Source organism: Microcebus murinus, chromosome 8, assembly GCF_040939455.1.
Source record: "Microcebus murinus isolate Inina chromosome 8, M.murinus_Inina_mat1.0, whole genome shotgun sequence".
Lineage (NCBI taxonomy): Eukaryota > Metazoa > Chordata > Mammalia > Primates > Cheirogaleidae > Microcebus > Microcebus murinus.
Genome location: NC_134111.1, coordinates 78,510,452 through 78,537,859, shown reverse-complemented (window position 1 = coordinate 78,537,859; position 27,408 = coordinate 78,510,452). Strand labels below are relative to the sequence as shown.

The window sequence follows — 27,408 nt, the reverse complement described above, 5'->3', positions numbered from 1 at the left end:
GAGCTCTCTGGAGGAAAGCAATGTGAACACAAAGAATTTGAATTCTGAGAAACAATAAATTCTGAGAAGCCGCACATGGGAGAAAATAATGAAAAAAATGACACATTAGGTAGTGTTCCTTCCAGTCCTATTGGCAAATGGGGCTATTGAATTAATAAGCAACCAGGAAGTGTGGTTGTAAGAGTAACTGCCATGAGTGGGCATTTCCTGTGTGTTAGGCAATGGTCTATAGGCTTCGCATGAATCATCTTGTTTATTTCCTCATGACCCTGAGATGGGAAGACTTGAGAGGATAAGTGATTTTTCTCCTGGTTTTACTTAGAGGAAACCTGAGGAAGGCAGAGCACACAGTGAAACCTAAGAGATGGCCCAGAGCCCTCAGAGGAATAATTGTACACCACCAGTAAGTGGCAGAGTCAGAAGTGGAACCTGGTGGACTAATTCTTAGCCTGTGCCCTAACCAAGGGGTCAGCTCACTATGCCCTATGTGTCAAATCTGGCCCACTACCTGTTTTTGTAAATAAAGTTTTATTGGAACGCAGCTGCCCTCATTTGTTTACATATTGTCTATGGCTGCTTTGTGCCATGATGGCAGAGCTAAGTACTTAGTAATGTACCTGTATGTCCTGTAAAGCCTAAAATATTTACTATCTGGCCTTTTATAGAACAGGTTTGCAGACCCCTCACTCCAACCAAGCAGAGTGGAGCAGGAAGCAGCTCTCTGCCTTTCTGCCTCCCTCCCACTCTGTCTGAACCTGTCTGAGGTTTGGCATGTCTCGGTCAAGTCAGGTTCTCACGGAATCACTGAAAAGAGAAAGCATCTCCTACAGCTACATTTACGAAATGCCACCTAGACCTGAAGGAGTCACTCAGGTTTCCAAAAGAAGTGTTCCAAAAGACCAGTGGTGAGCCTTCTCGCTCGGAAAAAGAAGAAAGAGAAAAAGGCTCATTGCGCAAGAACTGTTTCAGGCCTGGCTTGTAGGCGCACTCTTTTTTGTACAGGTTGAAAATGAAGTGCCGCTGAAGGGGCATTTCAGATAAAGGTTTGTTTAAGTTATGAGATTAAACAAACAAACAAAAAAAGGTTGGCTCCTCTAGAGAAGTTTATAGAAGATAGTAGAAAAATGCAGTCATGCCCTTGGATTTGTTTGGAATAAAGATATAAAAGTACAAAGCACCCCTGAGAAATGACTCTTTCCATGTGCCTTACGAGCAGTGGATGGTGGGAGGGCCGCTGGGAGGTTTTCGGTAAGTTGGCAGAACCGTGGGGATCCCTCCCACGTCGATCTAAAACGCCTCTGAATTCAGATCTCTAGCTGGCTGAAGTCTCGGACACTTTGCAACTTTTTAGTGACACATTACTTTCTTTAAACTAAGTCTCCTCCTTTGTATTCTTGGAGAAAGAGGTTGGTGAAAACACTGTCTTCCTCCCCTAGATAAAGTGACCTCGGCAGCTGTTGAGATTAATGGTAAACTTGCGGGGAGGGGACGTGCCAGTCCTCTGTGGCAGGAGAGGCAGCCGGCACAAGTGAACCTCACAAAGAGAGCCTCCGTGCCCCCCTGGGCAAGGATGGCAGCCAAGCAGTTACCCGGTTCAAACATCTGATCGCCACGCTTTCCCGCTCAGCAACACCTAGCTGGATCTGGCAGCTGGAGGCGTGGGGGGGGGGGGCAGGGACAAGGAGGAGGATTCGCACACCACAGCTGCCTATCTGGAGCCCTGGCAGGGAACACTTCCCTCCCTCTCCCCGGAGGAGCACGTTCAGGAACTCCGTTTAACCCTCTCGCATCTCAGAAGCGCTTCTAGCAGAGAGAGCCGTGGGAGGAAGGGCACCCATGGAGAAAGGGAATCTGAGGCCAAGCCCAAGCCCTGAGCCCTGGGATGGGGGACCTGACACTGGTGGACCATGCCTCTGGGACGGGAAAGCAGAGATGGGGGTGTGAAAAGGCACAACTGGCCAGGTGGCACCATACAGACAGAGCTTAAAGCCTGAGGCATGCAGTCAAATGCCAGCCAGCACTGGCCCCAAATGGGCCTCTCTTCAGACTATTCCCTCCATGCCCAAGAGACAGCCTTTGACGTTGACTTTCTCCTGGTTTTACGTGGATGAAAACTGCAAAGGGCTGCAGTGAAACCCAAGAGATGGGGCCCCTGGCACTTAGAAATGGTCTGAGACGTAAAATCCACGTTCACAGCCATTAACAGGAGATACTGATGTTGCTCTTAGCATCCATTAGTGTTCAGACAGCAGTTCTGAATCCTCCTTCCAACGCCCACCTTCCGCAGGTGTCCCTGCCTGGGATCTCCATGGGTCTCTCTAACAGGTAGGGCGCCAGACCCAGTCTCTCTGCTCCTGCTTTGTTCGAAGCCCACAGCCTCCAACATGAACAAAAACTCTTGCCTCCACGGTGAGCTGCTAAAAATACATACCTGGCCAACAACTACAGAACTCTGATTATGGGTTTTAAATATTTTTACTGGCTTCTTTATTATTCTTTTTCCTTTTATTGAAAAAAAGCAAGTATTGGGTAAGAGGAAATAATCCATCACCTTAATTATACCACTTTTCAGTTCTTTTTTTTTCCTCCCCCTACCTATACACACAGTTTTTCATTTGTTAAAGCTCAAATCCTAGAAAAAGATACATGACGGCACCATGTTTATAGCCACTGCTTTAAAAAAGAAAAGAAAAAAATGCACACCCAGGCTGCATTGTTTAAAACGTGACTCATAACAACAACAAAAAGAGGTCCTTTTAAAAGTCACATGACAACACAGTTTATTCATTCTCTCTTCTCTGTCTCCCTTCTCAAAACAGTCCACTTTTTCTGCACAGCGTCCCTTCATTACTGACTCACACCCTGGTACACAACCTAAGTATATATACTAAGCAGAAAACACAGGGTGATTGAAATAAAAAGAAAATGTTGCATGGCAAGAAATCAATAAGAGTCAGAAAGTGAAAGACACTTCAAAATATAAGAGATCAAGAATACCTAATAAGTCCAGGTCTAAAGGCCACTTTTATTGCATTTCCCTAAAGATTTACCTAGGATACATTGATCTCTCCTAAAGAATGAGATTATTTCTGTTGCATGGTCAATTTATAATGGAAAAGAAAAACAACCCCATTTCAAAAAACATACTAACAATGTAAGTGCCTATTGTTAATAGTGTTTCAGCATCAAGTTTCCATAGCTTGCCTGCCCAAACCTGATTTCTCTGTTTCCTTTTTTTTTTTTTTGGGGGGGGGTGGTGGTGAAAAGGCTGATTTTATGGCCTGACCCAGAGAGGGCTCCTGCTGTGTCCTGGCTTGGTGAGAAATAGAATGAGTCACTAGGTTAGATGGAACATACATCCTCTCCCAGATGGAAAAGTCTGGTGGGGTCAAGACACAGAGCTGCACGCTGAGGTCACACAGGTCTCAGCCGGGAAGAGGAGACCCCTGGTGCTAGGTTCTCCGGCTACTCACTCGGAGCTCCATGGAAAACGCGCCAGTGTGGTGGCAACTGCCCATTCCCAATTCAGATTCTGCTCTCGACTCTGTGTCCCTGGGCCAAGTCTCTCCAAGACTTGGTTTCCTCCTTCCAAAGATGCTTGCCCTTTTCCGAGACAACAGCCACGGCCAATCTGGCCGGTCCGTACAACTTGCGCACGCTGCCTCTGCTTCAGCCTCGGAGTGGCCCACCGGGAGCGCACTGGAAATTCTTACCTTCAAGTCACTAAGCCCTGTGTTTATTTTGGCTAAATGAGCACTGCCGCTCCGATGAGATTTTATTTATGTATTTTTTTACAAGAGAACACGACTGCACTGCGAAGCCTCATGGAAAGCACAGCTTCAAGGAGCGTGCACGTGCCCTGGCCTGTTTATCCTCTTACGGAAGCGGAGCACTTAGCCACTGTGCCTGTCAGTCACGACCCGACACGGCGCACACAGAACGGTGTCTGCGGCAGCTGCCGGCACGTCCTTCACCAGCCTTTCTGGGAGTTCTGAGTCTCAACAACCCGAAGAGAGTCAGGTGAAACAACACAAGCAGGCTTCACTTCACCAACATAAGCATTACCTGGGGTCCTGAAGGTTAGAACTTGAATTCGACTTAATCCAAGTCGTTCGGTTTGGATCTCAGCTTTCCTTCCAATGTTTTGGATTTGCATGAACATAAATCTCACACCCAGAGAGCACCCGTGTGGGTATGTGAATGCTCTTACTAATATAAACTGTTGGATGGGGAGTGGGCACGGGGGTCAGGGAGGCAAGGAAGGGTAAGAAAGAAAACACATTCTATGTCGGGCTGTCATTCTCTCTGTTCTGCAGCTTTGCTCCTCAGGGACTGCTTTAGAGCGGTGGGTGGTGAGTAGCAAATTAGAAAAGGTGATTTGGAGCCAGGGAGCACATCTAGATGGCAAACTAGGAATTCATCTTTCTCTAGCCGGGAGCTGGACAGATTAATGAGAATGAAGATAGCCAGTCTAGACGTCAGATATGAAAATGGCGGCCCTTATCTCTGAAATGCTGTCACCCACAGGGTTAAGCCTGGCCAGGACAGACAGCGCACAGCAACCCTCACAATTGTTGGCATCAACCAGGTCATGAACAGCCCTGGTCCTTAGGTGAGGGTGAGAGTCCCCCAGTGTGTTTTCATGCAGGCCAACTGCAGCGAGGCATTCAGAGTGGCTCCTAAATGTTTAGCTTTGGAAACCTGCGTGGGAACCTCAGCAGTGTCAACTAACTGGATTGCAAAGATGGCAAAATGTAAAACCCACTGTATTATAACAGCACAAACATTACTATCATCCAAGGTTGGAGGCCTTTTTTTTTTTTTAATTCCTGGGTGAGGCAAGCATCCCAACTTATTCTCTTTTTGTTCTGTTTTCTATTTACTTTCTTAGAGAAAGCATATCCTTTTCTGTTTTTCAATCCCGCATTTAAAGTGCTCTAACTCCAGCCACCGAATGCAATTCCGGACTCCTTTTACCAGACACCAGCTCCTGAATTTGGCAACTCTCCCTCCTTATGACTGTGTCTCTTCCCTAACTCTCTTCCCTCACAAGACTGCCTGCCACTGTCCCTCTCCGAGGGTTAATTGAGACCGCTGCCTTGGTACCCTGGAACTGGAAAGAAACCATCTTCAGGCTAAAATAAATCATTGCCACCTCATTTCACTTTTAATTTACAACTATTTTTTTTTTTTTATGGTTCAGTCTTCCCACAGACTCTCCTTTCTCACCACTCCTGCATTTTCAGCCTCATTGCTCCCCGTTGGACAATGCAAGGCTGAAAGGTTTATCTGTAACCTATTTGTCTCTATTGTAGGTTTCTAAACTTTAATTAAACAAGAGACAGTGAGGATCTCAATCCGGTTGCCTGCATCTACAGGTGTTGCTAGTGCCATCTAGCGGTGGGAAGATGCAGCGTCTGTATTTTCCCGAGAAATTTGCCAACTTTAGAGGTTTATTCCCATCACCAAATTCACATCACACAGGGAAAGGAAAATGCATGCAAAAAAAAAAAAATTTTTTTTTTTACCTTTAAAATTCTCACCTGTGAAAGCTGAGATGGGTTCTGGGGGAAAAAGAAACAAAAAAAATTTGAGTTAGATACAGGGAAGAAATAATTGAGTAAACAGGGTGAAAATTGGATGAACGTGATGATGAAGAGGACCTCATTAGGTTTTTTTCTGTAACAGTCCACGGAAAATGCCCCACATCCTCCACATGTTCTAAACTGTGTCTCACACATCATCATCGCGGGGCTGAGGTAGGTGGGGGAGATTCTCAAAAGTTGCTTTGGAACAAAAAGTCCTTCATAGAGTAATGGGTCCCCAAAGCATTGTAATCAGTCACTTACCACTGATTACTTTCTCAGAGCTGGGATTACTTTAGAAGCCCGGGTCCTGAGAGCTGCCCGAAGGGACGGGGGCAGTCCCAGGTGCTTCTGATGTCACCAGGCACAACCCCCCCCCCCACACACACACACTCGTGTGCCAAGAAAAGCACTTGGTGAGTTATTACGGCCCCTCTGCCGGCTGCAGGCCGGTCCCACTTTCTCAGGATTGCCCTCTTGCTTTGGGGGATGTCTATGGCTCTGATGGGACATGGTCAGGGTGCCCCTGGGGTGACCTCTTCTGCCGGGGGAGGCCCTGAGTAAAATGTGCGCATCTCAGCTGGGCTGTCTGCTGAGCACTTCTGACCAAAGTGACAGTTATGGTATCCCTCCCGTGCTGGTCACCTGGCCTGCACTGTTTAATCCTACAATGACTCTGGGACCTTGGGCATTAGAGATATTAGTTTTAAAGTAAAGTCTGAAATCTTTGTTTTTCATATGCCATAGTTTGCTCTGCAATTCATTCATGTAAAAGAACTACTTGGGTAATTGTGTTATCACTCTGCTACGACTTATATACTATTTTTGCTTATCAGTGAAGGCTTCCATTAAATCCATCCAAACTTTCCAGCATGTAATCTTGACTGGCAGTTGCTCTGGTCCTCTGGCATTTTCTTTGCTAAAAGCTGGAGTTTGATGATGGGGTCTTGGCACCCTGAATCTCCAAGCACTTTGTGTGCGTCTATTTCTGATTGGGAACAGGGATAGAATAGAAAGCTTCCTCTTGTCTCACCCCCTCCTACCCTGAACTCAGCCTCAGATACAACTACACCCACACCTCACCTCCTGCATAGCCTGTCACTGCCCCACCCTCTAGGTAACAACTGTGTTGGAAAATGGCGTGCAGCCTCCTCTTGTATATCCCAGTCCTTGGCATGTTATTCGAAAGAGACAGATCTTCACGTACCCATGCAGTTCTCCAGTGGGACATCAGTGCTTATCCGAATGTCATCAATGGCAATCTCTCCCGAGCGTCCTTTTCCTATAACTCCCTCGAACACAATCTAGAAGCGGGAAGAACAAGAGCCATGGTTAACTGAGCCTCCTGGTCCAAACAGGGCAAAGATTTCCAATTTTCTGTTAACTGCAGCTTACTCTGTGTGTGTGTGTGTGTGTGTGTGTGTGTGTGTGATTGCACCTGGTACACATCTGTTGACCACATGGCTGCAGCTCTTGAAAATCTTAATTTAAAATGAGTTTGTTCAAATCAAATGCATATTTGAAGGAATAAGAAAATATAACAAGGTGATGGATCTTGTTGTCCAGTAACTAGAATATATTGATTAAAAGGACCACAATCAGGGCATGTTTAAAGGGGGAGTTGAAATTTCTCCAGCTATTTTTGAGGTTCCTTTCTCATAAATCTTCCAAATGCCCAGTCGAGGTATTTGAAAACTCAGAGGATGAGAGCAGGTGGGGGAAATGTGAGAAACATAGCACACAGGTTTGGATTGACTTGTGGTTCACACTGGTTTTTGGCTTTTTATTATAAGTTACCCTAGGGCTCCATTATTACAAATAAGAGGAAAAGGATTTGTTTTCCACTGATGGTTTACTGAGCACCTACTATGTGCTAGGCATAGGGATAGTGACAAAATCTAATAAGATGAGACCTCCGTCCAGAGAAGCTGGCTCTAGTAGGTGAGACACAAATGCAAACAGGTACTTGACAAAACAATGCATTAAGGTTTAAAAGTGGGATCCCAGGCATGGGTGGGGAAGATCTCGGGACACCTTACAGCCTCAAGGGAGAGTGACCGCAGGCTGCACACAGAAGCGCTCTGCGGTCTCCAGTCAGCCTCGTTCCCGCCCTCCCCACGCTCTCCCTGCACACCAGCACCGTCCTCAGGCGAGCGGGTGAGGGGCTGGCTGTCCTGCCAGCCACCTGTTGCTGCTCCTCGCCTGGGGAGGAGAAGGTTAATGCGTGGCTGGTTCTCAGTCCCCTCTTGCACAGTGCGCCCACTCCTACCCAAGCTGCAGCCACAGCTGTGTGCACCCACCTGTGCCTCAGCCTCCTGCGCTGCGGGACAGAGATAATAGCACTCAGTGTCCCAGAGCTGCCGCGGGAGAAACCACTCAGTCAGGACTCTCAGGTCTGCGGGCCGCTGAGCATGCACAGCGCCCGCTCCCCTTCCTGGGCCCACACTCCCGGGGACAGGTCTGGGAGGTTATTCCAATTTCCTCCTGGGATTGGGGATTGGTTCAGGGGAGCTCCACGGGAGCCCTTGTGTGTGGAGGGTTTGTTTGTGTTTATTTCCCCAGCTTTGTGTCCCTTTGTCAGCCTACCTGATAGCAATCTAAAATAAAATGGAGAGAAGAAACATTTGTTGGAGAAGATTTCAGCAATATAAAAGGCAATAGGAGGAACAAAGAACCAAGTCTGGGTGTAGAGATAGGCACATTCTGAATAACAAATAAGAGAGTCATTTAGTTGCCATGGCAACGGGGGAAACACAATGAAAACAGCGGTGCTTAAGCATGTCCCCTAATGATGAATGGGCGGCCCTCTGAAATAGTGAAATAGGCATCACAAGATCCCTTGGAGCTCCGCACCCAGCTCCCTTCACCTCCCCACCTGATACTCCAGGTCGTAGCTGGGCAAGATGATCCGCCCGTGCTTCCACTCGCCACCCTGGTCCTCGCGGATGACCCAGAGCAGCTTGCTCTCCTGGCTGGCTTCCCGCACCACCTGCAGCGCCACCCCGCGGCCGCCCGTCGCCTGGTACTGGAACTCCATGCACACGGGGCTGCGGGGCAGGTGGACGGGCGGGCTGATGAGCCGCGCATACTGGCCCTCTCTTCCGCTGTCACTCTGCAGCCGCAGGAAGTTCCTGTCATCTGGGGAAACAAATCCAAACAGAGGTTCTTGGTAAATGCTTGGGAAAGACACCGGTTTGCAGCTGTGGCCCCTTCAGGGGAAACTTGGGACTGGAGTTTGGGTGTCTTTGGTTTACTCATGTCCCTGTTCTTCAGGCCCTGTGTCCCTTTCTTGAGCCTCCTTCGGAGCCTTGATTCAAATGCTGTATCCTCCGGAAGCCCTCTCTTGAGTCACTTCCTTTCTATCTCTCTCACGGGTTGCCCCTGGCAAGCCGCCCTCATGTCCTGGCTGGTCGTGCATGTGTTCTTCTCCTCCTGGATTCTATGAGGCCAGACCCACGTCTTATTTGTCATTGGCTTACCCAAACAGCCGACGCGGTAGAATGCACTGAATTATAAGGGAACAGTTTACAGGGGGTGATGGTTGCTAGATTGGAGGGTGACTCTAGCCATGTGGTTTATGCTTGAAGCCTTTGCAGTCTTGGCTGGGCACTGTCCAAATGAAAGACATTTAAAACCTTCTGTCTCCATCACTGCTACGCCTGGGCTCTACTGGCTGTGACTCAGAAGCCCAGTGTCAACTTCAAGCAGAATGTGGGTGGCAGCTGAGTAGGGTAATTCAGGGGCCCTGACACTCCATTCTCTTTCCTATCCACCCTGGGGAGGCCTGGGGGGGGGCTTTCTCAGACAGCCAGGCACACACAGCTCCAACGATAAAGGTGCTGTCATTGTCATTAACAAAGGCCATATGTTTATCAGAGAATATACATGTTCTGGGAAATTAAGGGTTCACTAATCCAAATGCTTAGAGAATGGCCCTTTTGGCTGACCGGTTTTAAATTCATCAGACACGTAGGCGGAAGGCCGAGTTCTCATGCCTAGCATGACATAGTTGCAGTATCTATACCTGCAAATCCAACTCGTGTGGGACCACTGTGGCCACTGGCACAGAGAGCAAGGTGGCATTTGAGGAGCAAATCTCACTATCTTGTTTTGGCCCTGAGACAGGGGCATCGTATGCCAGACACTTCTGCAAGATGGCAGGGGCACTCTCTCACCATACACCTGCTGTGGAATGTGGGCACAACAGACATGATCGTGTTAATGTGGTGCCATGTTAATCGGGGACACGTGCTAGAGCTTTCTCACTCAACAGCCACAGTGAACGTCCGGGGCTTGTCAGGGTGGGATAGGCTGCGACTCCAGAGCCCTGAATCAACACGACACTCCCTGGACCACTGGTTTGCGGCTGTTATCCTGCTGGCATCATCTTTCTAGGTGAGAGCTGAGCCTGCGACAGACCTCTGTCTGTGGCCCAGAAACAGCTTCTTCCTCCTGGACTTGCCAGCTGCCTTGTCCCCCTCCCTGGTTCCCCTGAGCCCCTTCCTGTGGACTCTCTGGGATTATTGCTTTAGAGGCTACCTTCCCTTGAAGTCAGATGAGACCAGGGTAGAATGCCTGCGGGGTATTCCAGTGTGTGCCTCCTCAACCACCCAACATGTGACCTCCGTAAGGCCAAAATCAGCTCAGGTAACTAAAAGGCAGCTGTCTGCAGAAGAGAGTGTTAATGGTGGTGTTCTGCTGAGGGAAGAAACGCTGGTGCTAAACCAGGCCCTCCATGCTCTTGAAACCCGTGCTTCCCGTATCAGATCTTATTACTACCGCTATTAATGATAATAATTATAACTCATTTGCATAATGCTTTACAGGTTACAAGCATGTTCATGTGCATTATTTCATTTTATCCTTGCTATATGCTTGTGAGCTGGGACTTTCTAAGCTTGCTTTGCACGTGATGAAGAAACTGAGGCTCAGAAGAGTGAAAGTGATTTGTGCAGGGTAGAGAGGCTACTTAAATGGTAGCGCCCAGACTTGACTGTGGCTTTTCCACCTTCCTGCTGTAAGCTCTTTATTTCAGCTGCTCGGCGGCAGGTACTTTGCCCCAAGTCCTTGCAATCAATCACGCTCTGTTTGAGGCAAACTGGCTTCCCTGCTGGGCACGATGCCGCCTTTTCTCCTCTTACCTGTAATTCCTTGCTCAACCCCCACCCCAACCTATCTTATCTCTTTTTGCTAATTCTTCTAAGCATTCTGGCACACACAACATTAATTCCCCTCTTCTCTCAACAACTCTAGCATTTATTGACTGTACTGATGATTTTACCTTATTTCTAAAAGGACTTCAGGCCATTTTCCATGGATTTCAATAGGTAACTACCTACACCCTGGCATTGTTAATTTAACCGTTTCTTGCATCATTCTTATCACTTCAGTTAGATTGCAAAGTCCTGGCCTTACACATACAAGGTTTAACACTGCTTCTTCCCTCCACCCCTAGATAGTGCTATATAGATGCCACTCCTCAAGAAGATGTTGTTCCTGTGAATGAATGAATGAATGGCAGAGACAAAGAATGCTACAAGGCTATCCATTGGAAACGAGGGCAGAGGGAGAATCAGTTAGCCTCTGGTAATCCCTCAGATTTAAATAATCCCTTCTCAATTCCCTCTACCCGCCTGAGCCAACAGCCCTTTCAAAGGTGAAGTGAGCCCATGATGCCACGGCGAATTCCATGGGTGCCCGAGAAGCACCCGGCCCACGAGACACCAGCGAGAACCCCTCAAATGCTCCCACATTCCCAGTAATTTCCAAGCTCTGTTTCCACCTCATATAAAGGAAACCAGATTTCAGAGACTTATTATTCAGCCTTCTTCTTCCTTTACAGTTTCACAAATAAGACCCACTTGCTGCCTGAAAATTGCTTGGCAGAAATACTGTTGCTTATGTGAATTTACATTCTTAAGCGGCAGGGAAACCATGGAATTATGGTTAGAATTTGATAAGTTAAACGTATGTGGAGGTGTGAAGAACCGGTTGAGTGGATTTTGTCCGGGTTTGTTCTATTTACCTATCCTGTTGCTAGAACTCCAGGCCCAATGGGGCCAGAGGTTTCAGGGACTGCCCCTGCCAGCACCCCCAGGTAGGGCCCCCCTCCCCTCTGGTGTCTCCCCCCCGTCCCCCCTCCTTCTCACAATAAGATGATAATCACTGTGCGTGATTTAAAGGACCACTGCAAGACCAGGGAGTTAATGCCAGTGGCGTGCTAAGCGCGAGCAGCTGAAGGATCATAATTCAGTGCTGACATCTGAGCTAATCCACCAGTGTGCAGAGTCTGCAGACAAGCAGGCCCCTGGATTTCACTTAGTTAAATCATTTGTGCCCCACTTGTCTGTTAAGTGCTATGAGCTCCAGGGAAGAAAGATGATATGTAAATTTAAGGAATTAGCAGTAGACATCAGTCAGAGAGATGCTGAGCTGCAAAACGCCTGTCACTGAGAGCGGCTTGATTAGAACCAGGGACATCATGAAGGAATGGCTCAGACCAGGAGAAGCCCCAGGAAGAGGAGGAAAAAAGCAGGGGGAAGAGACTGTGCTGGGGGCTCTATCCCCATCGTCTTACATCATCTTCCCCGTGAAATAAGTAGTATTTTCTCTACTTTTGTCAAAAAGGAAACCAAGGCTTAGAGAATTGAAGTCCTGTGTCCCAGACAACTGCTGGAGAGTGGTGGAAGTGGGATTTGAACCCTAACTGGACTGAGTGAACCTGCCACAGCATGAGCTCTCATCTGGGTTGGAATCCTAGGCGAATGCTCGCTAACATTTTAGAGCCTCAGCCTTCCCATCTGTAAAATGGACATAATAGCAGTATCACTGCATAGGGTTGTGGGGAAGAGTAAATGGAACGGACTACGTAAAGTGCTTTGCACAGTAGCAGGGACATAGTAAGAGCTCCCTAAAAGTTACTATTGCTACTACTGTCACTACACACCACCACTTACACTTGCCTTTATTTTATTTGGGAGGAAAAAGGGTAGATGATCACCAGTAACCTGGGAAGGCCAACTCTAAGACTCAAAAAGAAGTATGGCTTGGCTGAGGGCAGTAAAGATGCTCTCTGGTTCCCCAGATCTGCCCTAACCCCAGACGCCAGCTGGCCCCATGTCTTCTGTGTCCATCCAACAGCAAATGAAATAAAATACTACATGATCCTGGAACAAGAGTGGGACCTCAAGCGATCACTTAGAGCAGACCAGGCCTGCCTCCCAGAGGAACTATGGCAGAAATATTCCCAAGAACGGCTGTCCACTCTTTGCTTTACATTCTCCAGAGACAGGGTTTCCATAGGCCATGTCAGCAATGTGTTTTCTAGGTCGCAACCCTAACTGTCAGGAACTTCTTAAATTCAGTTTTCAGTTTTCCTTCTGTTGTTTAGGAACATTTCCTCCTCCTCTCTCTGATGGAGCACAGACAGCCTCTGTCCTCTGACTTGGAGACATTTTAACTTGTGAAGAATTAAGACCCTTCGTCTTTGCTTCCCCAGGAAACATAACCCTAACCCCTTTGAATGTCTACTGTCCAGGCCGTTCGCTCCAGTGGTGAGTTTCCACTGTCCCCTCTTCCCAGCTCAATGCTTTGGCTCTTTTAAGTCATGGCATCCACACATACACGTGCTGCAACTGAAGTTCGCTCTTCTGGAATATCCTAGTTTATGGCCCACCAGCGCCAAACATGGAAGACGTTCTGAACATGCCTTGGTTGCCGATTACTTGCTAGAGCAAAGGGTTGGCATGCATGGGAGGGGGCTACTTTATTGATTTACTTGGACCTTAAGGAAAAACCCTTTGGATTATCAAGAGATTGCCTGAACATGACCAGTGACTGGCTAAGAACCGGCCCTGCCTGCTGGAAGCTGCCTTCTTGTTCTCGTAGCTGATGGCGGTGATGCCGGCAATGGATAGCTTCCAACAAAAAGACAATGGAAAGGAAATATGTTCGGTTGCTGAAAGAGAATGAAGAAATAATGTCCCAGAGATACAATCCCTCTCCTCCCGGACCTGACATGTTTGAGAGGCACTTTGCTGGGTCCTTGACTCAAAACATCTGTTGTTGCCAATGATACAGGGAAAACAATCGCATGGGAATGAACAACACGAGTTCAAAAGGGTGAAGAGGAAGTGCAAAGGACAGGGCCGTTCAGCATTTTAACCTGCTGCTGTCTCTAGAAAGGGTCTCTTGATATTTCACCTGGCGATTTATGGCTGCATCTGGCTTCAGCTGCGTAAGTGTCAGGTGGACACGTGACTGCAGCTGGCCCCACAGCAATGGAATCGGTCGTGTCTACACCTTACCAAACCCTGAAATAAATCACCAGCTTGATCCCGCTGGCTATCGCAAAGCCAAACACACCATCTGTCCAACACACACATCTCCTGGCTAGCATCGTGCCCTCCTACTAGAACAACCATCTGAAAGAATATTTAGTGCTGCAGGAGATGCAGTCTCCTTGTATAGTCATGCTTAAAACATGAGTCAGCCCTCAGCTAGCCTCCCAAGGTCAGTCTATCTCTGCTAAGGTCCTCAAATTAACAACCAGTTAAGGGAAACATTGACTCCGGATGAACTCAGCAGGATGTTCTCAAGGTTTACAATAGGCCGTTTTTTGTGGACATTTGAGGTTTCAGGCCTGGTCTTTGCAGGAGTCTACCTAGTGTTGATTTTTGGTATGCTAGCTTTCACGAAGGTTCTGCTCTTGAGGAAGACTTATTATCATTCTGCCCCTTCATTATCAACCCACACACTGCTGGTGAACTCAACCAATCATGATTTGCAGGGAAAAAAAAAGGGTAAGAGCTTCTCTCTGCTATTGTCTTTTCTATAAAGCCAGAGATGTTTTCCTACCTTCTTTAAAGGCAGGAAAGAGGCCTCTATCCTTTCCTTTTCCAGTTGAAATTATTCCTTGACTACTGGCTTTCTTTTAGCTAAATGGTTCCTGGTCTTTAATTATCTCTCCCAGTCCAGAGTCCGAGGAGTCCTATCTGTATTTGCAGTGGCCGTGCCCCAGCCCTGTCCCAGTGACCTCTTCCTGGAGGCAAGTCAGTCAACACCAATCCAATGTCTGGATTATTTGTTGCCATTGGTCCCACCTGATCTTTTGAGCTCAGAGAGTTTCTTTGTAATTCAGAATCACCACTAACCTACTGTAAAAATCAAGCCCACTATAAGCAAGTTCACTCATCAATGATTTCCTTTGATTTCTCTGTAAGCACCCACCCACCACACCCACCGGCATTTCACTTAGTCGTCTCCTGCGCACATCCACAGCGAACCAGGGCTCTGGTCCCCCACTCTAATGCAGTTCACTCAACGGCGCAATCTGCGTCACAACAGCCCAGTGAGTTGTTAACCATTTAACCACTTACATTGGAAGGCGGAGCCACCATCTGTAACATCTGAGTATGTTATAACATTAGGATTCTGGACTCGCTCCCCCTTGAGCTTGTTTTTGAGCCCAGAGTAAAGGTTCTGTTCTCTCGGTCACAGAAACAGGTAAGCTAGGTAGCCAAAGCTGTGTCCTTTCCCAAGGGCGTACCGTTCAAAGTCAGCTTTGCCTGTTTTCTTCACATCGCTTTCAGGATTCGAAGTTATCAAAATGAAGTCATACTGAAATCAGACTTCACAAGGTCAACCCATGAATAAAAGAGCACACATTCGAGAAGGCCACACACTTGAGGATTCTGAAGCTGACCTGGCCCACCATCCTAATCTCTAGTCTTCCCATCTCATTCTTGACAATGCTAGTAATAATAATGACCATAACAACAGCAATAAGAATCATTATTATTATGGATATTACTTAGTATTTACTTAGGATGCTATTTTTGATTGGCCAAATTATTTCCTACATCATCTAATGGTATGTGACTTGCTTACCTTACTCTGGTTGCCTAGTGAGGAAGAATGACACAGTGATAAAATACCAGCCACCACACACTCTCATCACAGGATCACAGAGAAGACACATCCCTGTCGGTACTTGCGTCTTGGTTTATACCAAAACCAAGGAATGAAAGCATCAGCAAGCCCCAAAGGAGGTTCTCATGTTAGTGTCCAAAGGCCCAGTACAACATTCTGTGGTGATGGACACATTCTATATAGGTACTGACCAATGCAGCGTGGCTACTGGGCCCTTCTCCTGTGGCTGGTGGGACAGTGGAATTGAAGTTTTAGCTGTATTAACTTTAATTATTAAAATTTAAGGCCATGTGTAGTGGCTCACGCCAGTAATCCCAGCACTTTGGGAGGCCGAGGAGGGAAGATTACTTGAACCCAGGAGTTCGAGACCAGCCTGCACAACATAGCAAGACTCTGTCTCTACAAAAATTAAAAAAAAAAGAAAAACAGCCAGGCGTGGTGGCACATAGCTGTTGTCCTAGCCACTTGAGAGAGGCTGAGGCAGGAGGATTGAGCCCAGGAGTTTGAGGTTGCAGTGAGCTATGATTGCATCACTGCACTCTAGCCTGGGCAATAGAGTGACAACCTATCTCTAAAAGGAAATTAAAAAAAATTTTAATTGCCACATGTGGCATATGGCTACCATAGTAAACACTCCAGCTCTAGATACCTGTCCCCCACCCCCATCATCTCAAGAAGTTTTTGCGTTGGTCCTTAAAGACTGGAATCTGATTTTCTCGAAACTGTTTATGATCAAAGCACCTGAGAATGTCCGTAGACAATATGCCAACTCCTACTAAGGGAGACACATTCTATGTCATTACCGCTGCAGAGAAAAGGCGAAGTGGCTTCCCAGAGCACACTGCGGGGAAGTGCTCCTCCCCAACCACCAGGGGTCACTGGAGGTGGAACAGGGTCCCCAGGGGTTGCTATGAACACACTCCAGGCAGCTAAGCCACAAGCAAAGAGCTAAAAAAAGAAATTCTGAGTGGCTTGAAAGACTATCTTGAAAAACAAAAACAGTGGAATGAAACCAGTGGGTGTCTTGTCAGCCTTAAGCAACCATTACCACTAGCCAAAAGGACAGAACTAATTGCTTACTTAAAAGGAAAAGGAAAACGAGGAGAAAAAAAAAAAAGAAAGAAAGAAAACATGAGAAAACAACCAAATCAGAAACTATCTAAGGAATGTAAGTAGTTTCCACAGACACTTCTCGTCAAATGGGCTGTGATGGGTATTCAACATGGCCGTTTCCTCTCTCCTTCCCATCCTTCCCTTTACCCCTACTCCCTCCGCACTTGATGGAGACACCTCCTTTCTTAAATTTAATTACTTTTGTTTACCTGTCTCATAAGGGGATAAAGCACATGGCACGAGTGGTCTCCTGTCTGTGGACGGCAGAGTGTGGTGGCCGGCAGGCTTTGGGGTTTGACTGGAGGCCCGGTGCCCTGACCGTAGCGTTTGCCCCGCCCCCACCCAGCGCAGCTGCTCCTTCCTCCCAGCTGCTCCCCTCAGGGCTCCAGGTTTTTTTGAAGAAACAGAAAACGACCACCCTAAACAGAAAGGGCTTTCTATCTCCTCCTGCTTAAAGCTTATCGAGTTTTGTGAGAAGGCAAATGGGACATACAGAAAATGGTTTTTAAAATCATCAGAGGATGGAGGGAAGGGCTCCGAGAACAATATTATGATTTTGTGTCCCAGAGGCAGGTCACAAGTGCCACTTTCCCAAACTTCAGGGATTCCTCTGCAAGAGGAAAATAATTATTTTCCCTCTCAATATCTTAAGGGAGGAACATTAGCTCTAGCAGTTCCTTATGGCCTTAATTTTCTCTCTGTCCCCATCCGTTCAGCCAAAGGTTGGAACTCTGCCTGCTCTGTGAGCTTGCTCTGAAAAGCCCTCCCAAACCGCAGGGCGTAATGAATCAATTGGAATGAGGACAAAGACTAGAATTTCAACCAGTAGCAAGGGTGGGCTGGCGGGGCATTCAGGTGGGGGCCAGGATTGCAGGAGGGGGAGGCGGAGGTGAGCTGGTGAAGGGACAGGGGTACAGGCCAGGGTTGAAGGGAGGTAACATAAGCTCTCCCCAAACTGCTACTTGCTAATTGGTGGCCTTGTAGCCAGGACAGAGCTGGCCTCAGACACTCCTAGAGAAAACCTGCTTAGAAGAGTGCAAGGGAGGAAGCCAGAATTACTAGAATGAACCAGAAGATGAACTCTGAGTAAGAGCCAGCCAATCTGCCCAGCCTGTAGGGGACTCAGGCTATGTCCCTGTAGTCAAAGTGCCTCTGCCAAGCGGCCCCCTTAGGCTCACGCCTCACAGACACGCGCACAGCTATGCACAGAATCCACAAACACACTCGTACATACACAGAACCCACAAGCCTTCTTTACATTCAGATAAAAGGTGGGGGTTGGGAAAAACCACGAATTAATTGGACCCAGTCTCAAAGGAGAGGAAATGAAATGAAAAATCCAGGCTGGGTTATAAAAATAAGTATTTTTTTTTCCAACGTGCAGGAGGCTCATTATATTAATTAAACATTATTGCAGTGAATGAGAGGGGGGAGGGTGATTAAGGCTGGGACCAGGGTAAGTGTTCTCTCCTGTTGCCCGAGGCCGTGGTGATCTTCAGATATTAATCTCTCTGAGCACTCAAATGCTGAAGAGATAAACACTTGAAATATGAAAATGTTTTTCTCCAGAGCAGATGCTGTGACCCGCCAGGTAAGCAAGTGGGGGCTGTGTCAGGAGGCCACCCGAAGTGCTCTCCTAGCCTCCATCCCGCTGTCACCCCCTGGGGACAGGGGACAGTGGCCAGTCCTGGGGTGGGGGGAGGGAGTGGCTCTGAGGAGTCTGCAGAAGGGGAGGTCCCTTCCCCCTTTTATTTTCTAGTATTTTCCCATTGTGCCATGGCAACATTTGATCTCTGAAATTTCCAGAATTAACCCTTTTCCTCTCAAATGCTATGGGGTCTAAGGTAACCATTATTAAATTTAAATTATATAAAGTTGCAATTAAATAAATTATATAAAATGCCAAAGATAACAGATTCTCAAAACTCAGCCCTTGCTAATTATCTTAATACATTTGGCCAGGATGCTCCTGAGGCCATTCATGTCTATTGCGCTGCATTTCTCAACTCCACCTGCGGTGATGTTGTGTTGGTAGCTTAAACCCAATCACAGTAAGAATATTTACACTACCAAAAGTGGCCTACATTACAAAGCAGGGGTCTCTTTCAATTCCTGGAAAGCCTATTGTTAAAGATTTACCAGAATGCCACTGTTAAATTTGCTTCCGCCTGTTTAGAAAAGCTAAAGGTAGCCCTTCTCTGCCCAAAGTGCCAGGAGAGGCTTCTGAAATCTGGCTTTCTGAGACCAAAAGGGTGGGCTTAACAATATTTCAAGGACTGGCAGCAACATTCTTTTAGAGGCTAAGTGCCGGGAAGCTCTGCTAGACACCCAGGGGTGTGACAGCATTTCAATCTCTCAACTTGGTTTGCTTTAGAAGCAGTGACACCCTCAGAGAAGTTATCAGTAGACTCAAGGCCAGTGGCTTCCCAATGAGCCCGAAGTTGACGAGAGGCTCTGTGATGGTGACAGTCAGCCTAGCTATGGGATCAAGAGGACGCTGACTCATCCCATCTCCTAGGACCTCCCAGTTGCTCTTTCTTTCTTTCTTTCTTTCTTTCTTTCTTTCTTTCTTTCTTTCTTTCTTTCTTTCTTTCTTTCTTTCTTTCTTTCTTTCTTTCTTTCTTTCTTTCTTTCTTTCTTTCTTTCTTTCTTTCTTTCTTTCTTTCTTTCTTTCTTTCTTTCTCTTTCTTTCTTTCTTTCTTTTCTTTCTTTCTTTCTTTCTTTCATCTTGGCCCACCCCTCTCCCTCCCAGCTTCCAGGCTGTGCTGTAATCACAGGAGAGGGCTGGGAACCACCAAACCAGCTATTCTGCGAGGTGACGTCTTAAGCAAAGACTGTGGTGGTTTGTGGGCAAAGAACAGAGGATTGCTCTGCGGTGGGAGGTTATGAAGCTGGTAGGGAATCAGGACTGAAAAATGTGGAGCCTGCTGGCCTTAACTCTTTCGTCTCTTAACTCACAGCTGGCTTACCTGGAAACGTCTGGTCGTCTGGGCTGGCGCTGCTGGTCAAGGTGCTCCTGAGCCACTTGGCATGGTCATACATCCAACCGCAGGGCTCCTCCGGGAAATCAAAGTTGCAGTTGAATCCCGAAGGGAGCTGCAAATCTTTGTCTAAAAGAAGGGGAAAAAAATAACCCAAAGGCAGGCAAATGAAATGGGTTCAGAGAACAGCCACAGTGGTGCTATTTAAATGGCTGGCAAGGCCTGAGTGAGGAACAGAGAAAGAAGTGGCTCCCTTTGCTTATTCATTTAACTCATCTTGGCGATGGCTGGCGTTCGGGTCAGACTTTGGTCTCATCCTTCCCAGGCAGGAAAGCCAAGTCTGCCAGTGGTTCCCATAGTAAGCAATTATAAATGAGGCCACCAAATGGCTTTAGGCTCTAATCAGCCTCTTCTGTCCCACCTCAGAGAGCAGACAAATGTGAAAATTGCTGTTCCCTAAATGCCAAAGAAGAATGTCTCCCCAGTGCCCCAGTGGAGGGCTGGCTCCCAGAAAGAGTATTATCTCATCTCCTGCCAACCTGGCTCTCAGAAATGGCTGAGCAGCCCGTTAGCATCCAGAGAGGCTGAAATGCCTGGGAGGCTCTGGCCAGAGAGGAGAAAGTGACCCCAGGAACAAGGGAGGCTTGTTTGCTGTTCTTCACCTCTTTGTGATCCGTCTCTTATTTCTGAAGACGGGGACAGTTGGGCATCTCCGCGGGGAGGTATCACCAGGCGGGAGATTTGGCACGTTAGGAGCAAAATGAAGGAGCTACACCAGCCAGCTGCCCGGCTGAGTGCTGACCAGGAGGAAAAGTAATGCCATATCGTGCTGAGCCCCTGAAGCCTGGGATCCCAGGGAGGCAGAGGAAGCTGTCCCCATAGAAATCTAACAAGTGGCTACAAGGTGGCTCGTCCTGTCTGCTTTGGTGTTTCACCTGCCTGAGCCTGAAGGCTGAACCAAGAGAGTTTCTTGTGAGGTTCCAACCAGCTCAAAAATCCAGTGTGAGTTAGTGCCACATGCGCGATGAAGTGGGGTGGTGTGGAGGTGGGGAAACAGGAAATGGGAACCCAGATTGGACGTCTGCCCACAGTAGCTGCAGAGACAGCGGAAAGGTGCTGGCTCACGCTGGTAGCAGGGAGGAAGTGGGGTCTCTGGCCTTCTCACTTCCCTTCCCAGGGTTCCCAGAGAGGAATTTCCGTGGGGAAGGCTTAGCCTGCAGGTTAGGAAGTCTAAAGGGAACAACAGACTGGTAGAAACAAATTGCTCACCATGGGGGTGAGGAGAGCTCACCTCTTAGGGTGACAGGGCTCTGCTGGCCTCTAAGGCAGGTGGCAGATGGCCACCAGGCCCCGTTTGTGCTTCCCCTTCCCAAGAGAGGATATTTAATGTTTGCCCACCATTGGCCAAAGTCAGCTTCAAGTAGAGAAGAAACACATGGAATCTATTACAGAAACATCAACCTGTGGCTTGGAAAAGTCAGCCCTTAGCCCTCACCATCCCCTTCCTCCTGACAATTTCTGAATTTCTATTTTTCCCTTCAAAAACATGGAGTAATTCAATATACCATAATTCCTCCCTAATGTTTACAGGCATACTGTGTATCTCAGGAATCAAATTCCACAGAAAGATCCTTTGCAAAAAGAGAGGAGAGGAACCATCAAAGAAACCTCAAATGAAACAAACCACTATAAATGGGAAAATTATATTAAAAATAAACTTCTGAAATTTTGCAGCAGAACTCTTCATTTTTCCTTTGGACTGTCATTTAGGTAGAACCCCTACCCCATCCCCCAACAGGGTAACTCTGGGAATCTAAAACCACTGCAGTCCCCAACCTCCAGGCCTCAGACCTGTACCAGCCCATGGCCTGTTAGGAATCAGGCCGCACAGCAGGAGGTGAGTGAGGAAGCTTCATCTGCATTTACAGCCGCTCCCCATCGCCCACATCACCGCTTGATCAGAGCTCAGGGCCCCACTGATTCTGCATTACGGGGAGCCGTATAATTATTTCACTATATTTTACAATGTATTACAATAATAGTAGAAACAAAGTGCACAATAAATGTAATGCACTTGAATCATCCCCAAACCATCCCCACCCCCCACCCCCAGGTTCCGTGGAAAAATTGTTTTTTCCATGAAACCAGTCCCTGGTGCCAAAAAGGTTGGGGACCGCTGCGATACCGTATATTAACTCCCTATGCGTTCCACTTTTGGCTCGCAAACTATCTCAAACGAGTCTTGGAAGATTCTCCAAGTCTCCTTCTTCTCTTCATAAAACAAAAACAAGTTCATTAAAATGTCAGAATTCTGTATTCAAGTAACCCTGACCAACAGTGTCCCCCACCCACACAATATACGAAAGCACATTCCCAGAAGCATGTGCATTAAATTATCATTTTTCAGTCATGCAACTTCAGCATTTATTTTTGGCCTTCCTCCCATTCTTCTCTGTAGCCATTTTTCGGAGTCACCCACTGGATGGGAGCAGTTCCTCCTACTGTCACACAGCTGCGTGTGCAGGTTCCACCGATTTCGCCATCTCCCTCCGTCTTTATGTCTCTGTTACTTCTCGCGCCTCTTTGCCAGTCTTCCCTCATTTTGTTCAATGAACATTTAATAATAACCAGTAGTTTACTGTAAATGGAGGCTGTCAAGGTTAAAATTCTAGCCCAAAGTGCCAGGTGTTCCAAAATTTGTGGTTTATTAGGAATGTCCTCATACTTGGTGACCGTAACAGTATATGATTTAAAATGCGACTGTTGGGCTGTATGTACTGTTGGCCTCTGCCAATTTTTGTTTTTATCTAACTTGGATTTGCTCCTAAGACAAAGGGGAAAGAAAACAGATTTCCCAAGTGGTGAGACTGATCCAAACACGAGGAGGATCAGCGGCTGAGGATGCCTTTTTACACTTCTGCCTTTGTCTCTGGCCAGCACTCAAGGCATAGAGAGTGCTACACGCTACGTCATAGAATCATCACTGTCACAATTCCTCACAAGTGGTGGTGAAAGACACAGGGAAATTAAGTCATGGTTAATTGATGAATTAACCCAGCTGTCATAGTCTACTGACCAAAGCACCCAGATGACCACCAGACCTTCACTTGACTGTACCACAGAGACACAGCTTTTAGGAAAAACTCGGACTCTAAGGATGAGAATGGCTTTCCTTTAAAGAGGAGAAGCATGGTGGTGAGGGCTTAAGGATGAGACTTCTCAAAGGAGGCGTTCTCTTTGTTCTCAGCTCAGCCGATGAGCAGTGGGTTCACACCCACAAGGCTGTATTGGGTGCTATGGTCTGGACTGGTTGTACAGAGCCACTGCCTCCAGCCCCTGAGTACCTGCACCTCCCTGGTCCCCGCCTAAGATGCCCTGGATCTTGGACTCGGGGAACCCCCCACTCGGACTGGTCTGCACCCATGCCATCCTGGATGTGATGTGCCCCACACCGATCCTCACCATCCTCAAAGCTGCAGTTCTCCCCACACTCCGTGGCTTCCTCGTCGATGGGGTATGGGGTGGTTGTCTCTTCGCTCTTCACGGTGGGTCCCAGCGTCTCTACCGTGGGCTTTGAGTCTGTGAAGGCACAGGAAGAGAAGAGAAGGTGGCAGCAGCCTGCATGGCAGCCCAGCAGGAGGAAGGTGCCAAAGATGAAGTTTCCATCTCATGCGTGGGCTTTTAGAGAAGGAAAACGGAGATGCACTCACATGCGCAAAACCCTGAAGTCACCTCTCTGTGCTGCCAGTGACGTCAGGAGCCTGGCCTGAGTTGAATGGGAATGGCCTGAGTTGAATGGGAATGGCCCTGGGCTGCAGAAAGAGCCGTGACAGAGGTACACACACAAATCCACGCTCGCTCTACTCCACTGCAGAGGCCTGGCGGCCAGCATGAAAGGCCACAGGAGACAATGACGGAGGTGGGTGGTGGGGATGCTGACTCCAAAGTGGGGCTAAGCCATGCTTTGCTTCGTGTCAGCACGAAACTGGGTGGGCAGGAATATGGATTTAGAGGGGCTCAGACCCTGGTTGGTGAGAGGAATTTGGGGCTGTGCCTTTAGGTCAGGGTGTGGCAAATTCAAACATTTCCTGGATTCAAACAGCTACAATAAGCCAGGGAAGCAGACAGGGGGTTGGGGAGAGGGGAAGGTGGAGGAGGTGATGGCAGCTGGCATCTTGCATGCCTGGGTTAAAGAGGCCACCACGACTGGCTCCAGCAATTTGGGACCAGGCAAAGAAATGGCCCAGTGCGACCAGGTTTTCCAAGTTTCCTCCCACCCCCAAGGCAAAAATCCCTATACAAAATCTCCAGATTCATACATGTTGGCAACTTATTCAAACTGTCATAATAAGTAGCGTGCAATAAACCCTGGCTGGGCCAAACCTGGCTGCAAGCAGTGTGTTCCGACCTGGGTTCTCCGTGATTCATTCGCCCATTCATTCGATTATTTGCTCGCGCCAGTCATTCATTCAGCAACCATTTAGGGGATGAATGGAGCTATGAGTCAGCTCCTGGGTGGGGTGAAAGGGGTTATGGAAACTGGTGTTCAAGTCCATGTGTTTTGGGGTGGAGTCTTCACCCCAGAGCTGTCCTCCAACAAGACGCCCCGTAGAAGCGAGGAGCATTGTTCCTCCCATTTCTATACGTGCTCCTTTGCACTATTGTATGTGATTAGGCGCCTTTGTCAGGCACCCTTCAGGATACCATTTAATAAAGCCAGGAGCTGGAGGAAATTGCTAAATACGCTGAATAGCTTTTTCACGGTCGACTTCCCACCTTTCTGCCATTAAATACTACGCACATAACCTTTTATACTTCCCTTTGCTGTGTCTGCCTCTTGCTCACAGTAAATAGCAAATAACCTCGAAGCGTCCTAATTTGTAAGTTCAAATTTGTCACTGTGTCATAGAAACTCAATTGTAAAGTAAACTACAGGCGGCAAGGCAAGACGTAATCATTTGAAACACAAACAAACCAACTAACAGGTGAAGCAGCCCTGTCAAATTATTTAGCTGCAGCAACTCAACCCAGCCCATTATCTTTCCTGTTATCCTTTGGGTAGGAAAGAAGAAGTGAACCAAGGATGAGTTGCAGAACCCAATGGAAATTTGAAAAGCAAACAAAGCCACATGACCCACGGAGAACAGTTTCTGGAAATGTTCGGTAGCCAAATGGGTCGGCTGATTGGTGTAGATAATGTGAAATGCAGGGGGCACAGGGGCCGGGGAGGCAGCGAGAGGGCAGGGCGTGCTAGTGAAAGTGAGGAAACGGCGGCACGGAGGCCTCCGTGTTTACACTGTGTGCGCGCTGTGTTAGTGCTGGCCGCTCCGAGGTAACTGCCCATCAAACAGCAATGCGGCCCCGAAATTGAAACCAGATGTCAGACTTCAAAGGGAAGGAGGCTGGGCAGAGGGTAACGCTCCTCAGCTCCTCAACTCTGATCTTCTGAGGAACGGCCAGGCTGGGCTTTGAAATGAGAAACCTGTTACTGGCCATCACCAGTGTCATTTGGGGCAGGTTGGGGTTGGGGGCAATGAGGGGGAGAGGTCATTAGCAACTGTCCGGCTGCCATAAAACAGGGCCAGGCCAGGAGAGGCCGGGCACCAAAGGGCTAAGGACGGGAGGGAAGTGTGAGCTGGCCCCGGCCAGCTGAGTGACCTCTGGTGAGTGGCTTCCTCTCTCTGGGGCTCAGTTTCCCCATCTGTGAAAGAGGACTTGGCCTAGGTCTGTGATTTTTTCCAAACCATGTGTCCACTCATCAGTAGGTTGTGGAATCAACTTACCAGGTCATGATTAGCATTTTAAAATTATGGACCATAAGATTTCAGGGTGCACAGCATGGTAAGGATGAGCATTGCTATGGGAACCATTTACTTATTATAACAGGTTTTCTGGGTCCCGGGCAGTGTCTGAGTATGTCATATCCATTATTTTATTTAGTTTTCATATGATCTGAGGGGTGTAGACGGACTACAGTCATCCCTATTTTTCAACTAAGATAATCGAGGCACTGAGAGACTAAGTAACTTGTCCCAAGGTTATGTAGCCAGCGATCAGCAGAGGCAGGACTTGAACTCGGCAATCTGTCTCCAGAGTCCAAGCCCTTCATTGCACCCCTTTATACACAAACATGTGAGTGCTTGTTTGTGTGTATGTGTTCGTGCTGGTAAGTGAAGTGATAGAAAATTATTTTAAATTGTGGCTCATGGTCAAAACTATGGGAAAGCCACTGGACTATAAGCTCCCGAATCCCCTGCAGGCTAAGCCCCTGATTCTGAGGCTGCCATAAATGAAGCCAGCTTGCACTGGAGCGGCGGTTTCCAGCACCTGCGAGGAGACAGGTGACACACATTTAGCAGGCTGTAGGAAACCTTGGCCTCACCCCTGCGTGATAGTGAGCGAAGTGTCTTCCTACGAAGATGTGTTCGCTGGGGCTGCCTTCAACTCAAAGGTGAGGCGGCTAATTTGGACCCGATTCCCCATCTGTGCACCTCGGTGGGGCTCCTCTGCGCGGCTGTGGCAGCACACAGGCAGCACTTTTCTCCCTGGGAGCCAAAAGCACTTCTCCAACATGCCCTTATTAATCCTTCATGCTATCTTGCTGGCTGGGTCGGTGACAGGTACGGCACAGACAGGAAAATCGGGATACCTGGGGCCCTGGTGGAGAGGACTGGGCTCGGGCCCCCAGCCCCAGAGGCTGCCAGGAGCTCCTTTCGGCAGGCAGTGAGTGACCTCTGGGTGACAGCTAGTGCCGGCCCTGCCCAGGGAGGATGGCCGGTGCCTGGAGGAAAGGTGAGGCCTGACTCAGAAGGGTAGGGCCCTCCCTTGAAAGCAAAGAGGGGGGGCAGGCAGCGGCTTCACCCTCATTAGGGAGAATTAGAGGTGTCCCCAGGCCTGCGCCACCTGGCAGGGACAGGGGGTGAGCGAGACTCTGCTGTGTGCTGGGAAGGACTCCTACCCCCGCCAGCTCCCTGCAACGGGGTCCCTCCTGAGCAAATAAATGCCTTTTACAGATGTGGCTTCGAAATGAAAATGAAGTCTCTTAGCCACTGACATCTGGAGGCCAGATTCAGACATAAACCGATTACTTTATTATCATGAGTGTTTTTTTCCTTCCCTAAATCAACAGCCACAGCCCTCTGGCCTGAAGAGTCAGGGTCTAATTGAATTTGGGTGGGTGGTGTGTGGTTATGATTTGTTTTTGAGAGACTCGGCATGTTGGAGAACTGCAATGATCCTTCAAAAAAGACAAAGTGCATCCCTTCAGCAATTGTCCCGGGTCCAGAGGCTGCAGTGCTCTGGTCTGGGGCCTGGGAACACGGCAGGGGTCCGAGGGTTTTCCAGCTGGCAGGGCTTCACTGGGGAAGGCTGCCCCCTCCACCCCCACCCAGAGAATCCAGGCTCACAAGACCACCTGCGGAGGCCGGGAGAGGAGAGCGGAGACTTACCTGTCCAGTCACAGCCCAGCACCTCCAGCCGCATCCCTATCCCCGCCGGGGACCACCTCTCGGGGTACACCCGCACGAACTGCGCCGGCACAGGGTCGAACCTCCGGATGTCAGGGGTGTCGTAGTGCATGTTCCCTTCAAACAGCTGCAGGGAGACAGGCCACTCAGCCCTTGCGGCGTGGGGACCCCCAAATCACCTCCTCCTCCTCACATCCAACCAGGAAGGCAGCTTCAGAGTTGACACATGGTCACTGGGACGTTATGATCCATGGGAGCTTCATTTTCAGACCAAGGATTTTATTCATTTGGAACGTGGTTAGGGACTCAGATCATGGAAAACGGGGAGTGAAC

The 27,408-nt window shown here is 48.3% G+C and overlaps 1 protein-coding gene across 6 annotated transcripts in view; it reads right to left on the bottom strand.

Moving 5' to 3' along the window:
- Positions 1–27,408, bottom strand: part of NRP2 (neuropilin 2) — a 114,650-nt gene that overhangs the window by 25,245 nt on the left and 61,997 nt on the right. For 3 of the 6 annotated variants that reach the window (XM_012738898.3, XM_012738900.3, XM_012738902.3), the window contains exons 10-15: positions 27,058–27,202; positions 23,072–23,188; positions 19,598–19,738; positions 8,461–8,723; positions 6,793–6,889; positions 5,529–5,564 (exon numbers count right to left, since the gene is read on the bottom strand). In XM_012738898.3, the coding sequence (XP_012594352.1) occupies positions 5,529–5,564; positions 6,793–6,889; positions 8,461–8,723; positions 19,598–19,738; positions 23,072–23,188; positions 27,058–27,202 (799 nt within the window). The remainder of the gene's footprint in view (positions 1–5,528; positions 5,565–6,792; positions 6,890–8,460; positions 8,724–19,597; positions 19,739–23,071; positions 23,189–27,057; positions 27,203–27,408) is intronic. The other 3 variants (XM_012738901.3, XM_012738903.3, XM_012738899.3) reach the window with 1 other exon arrangement.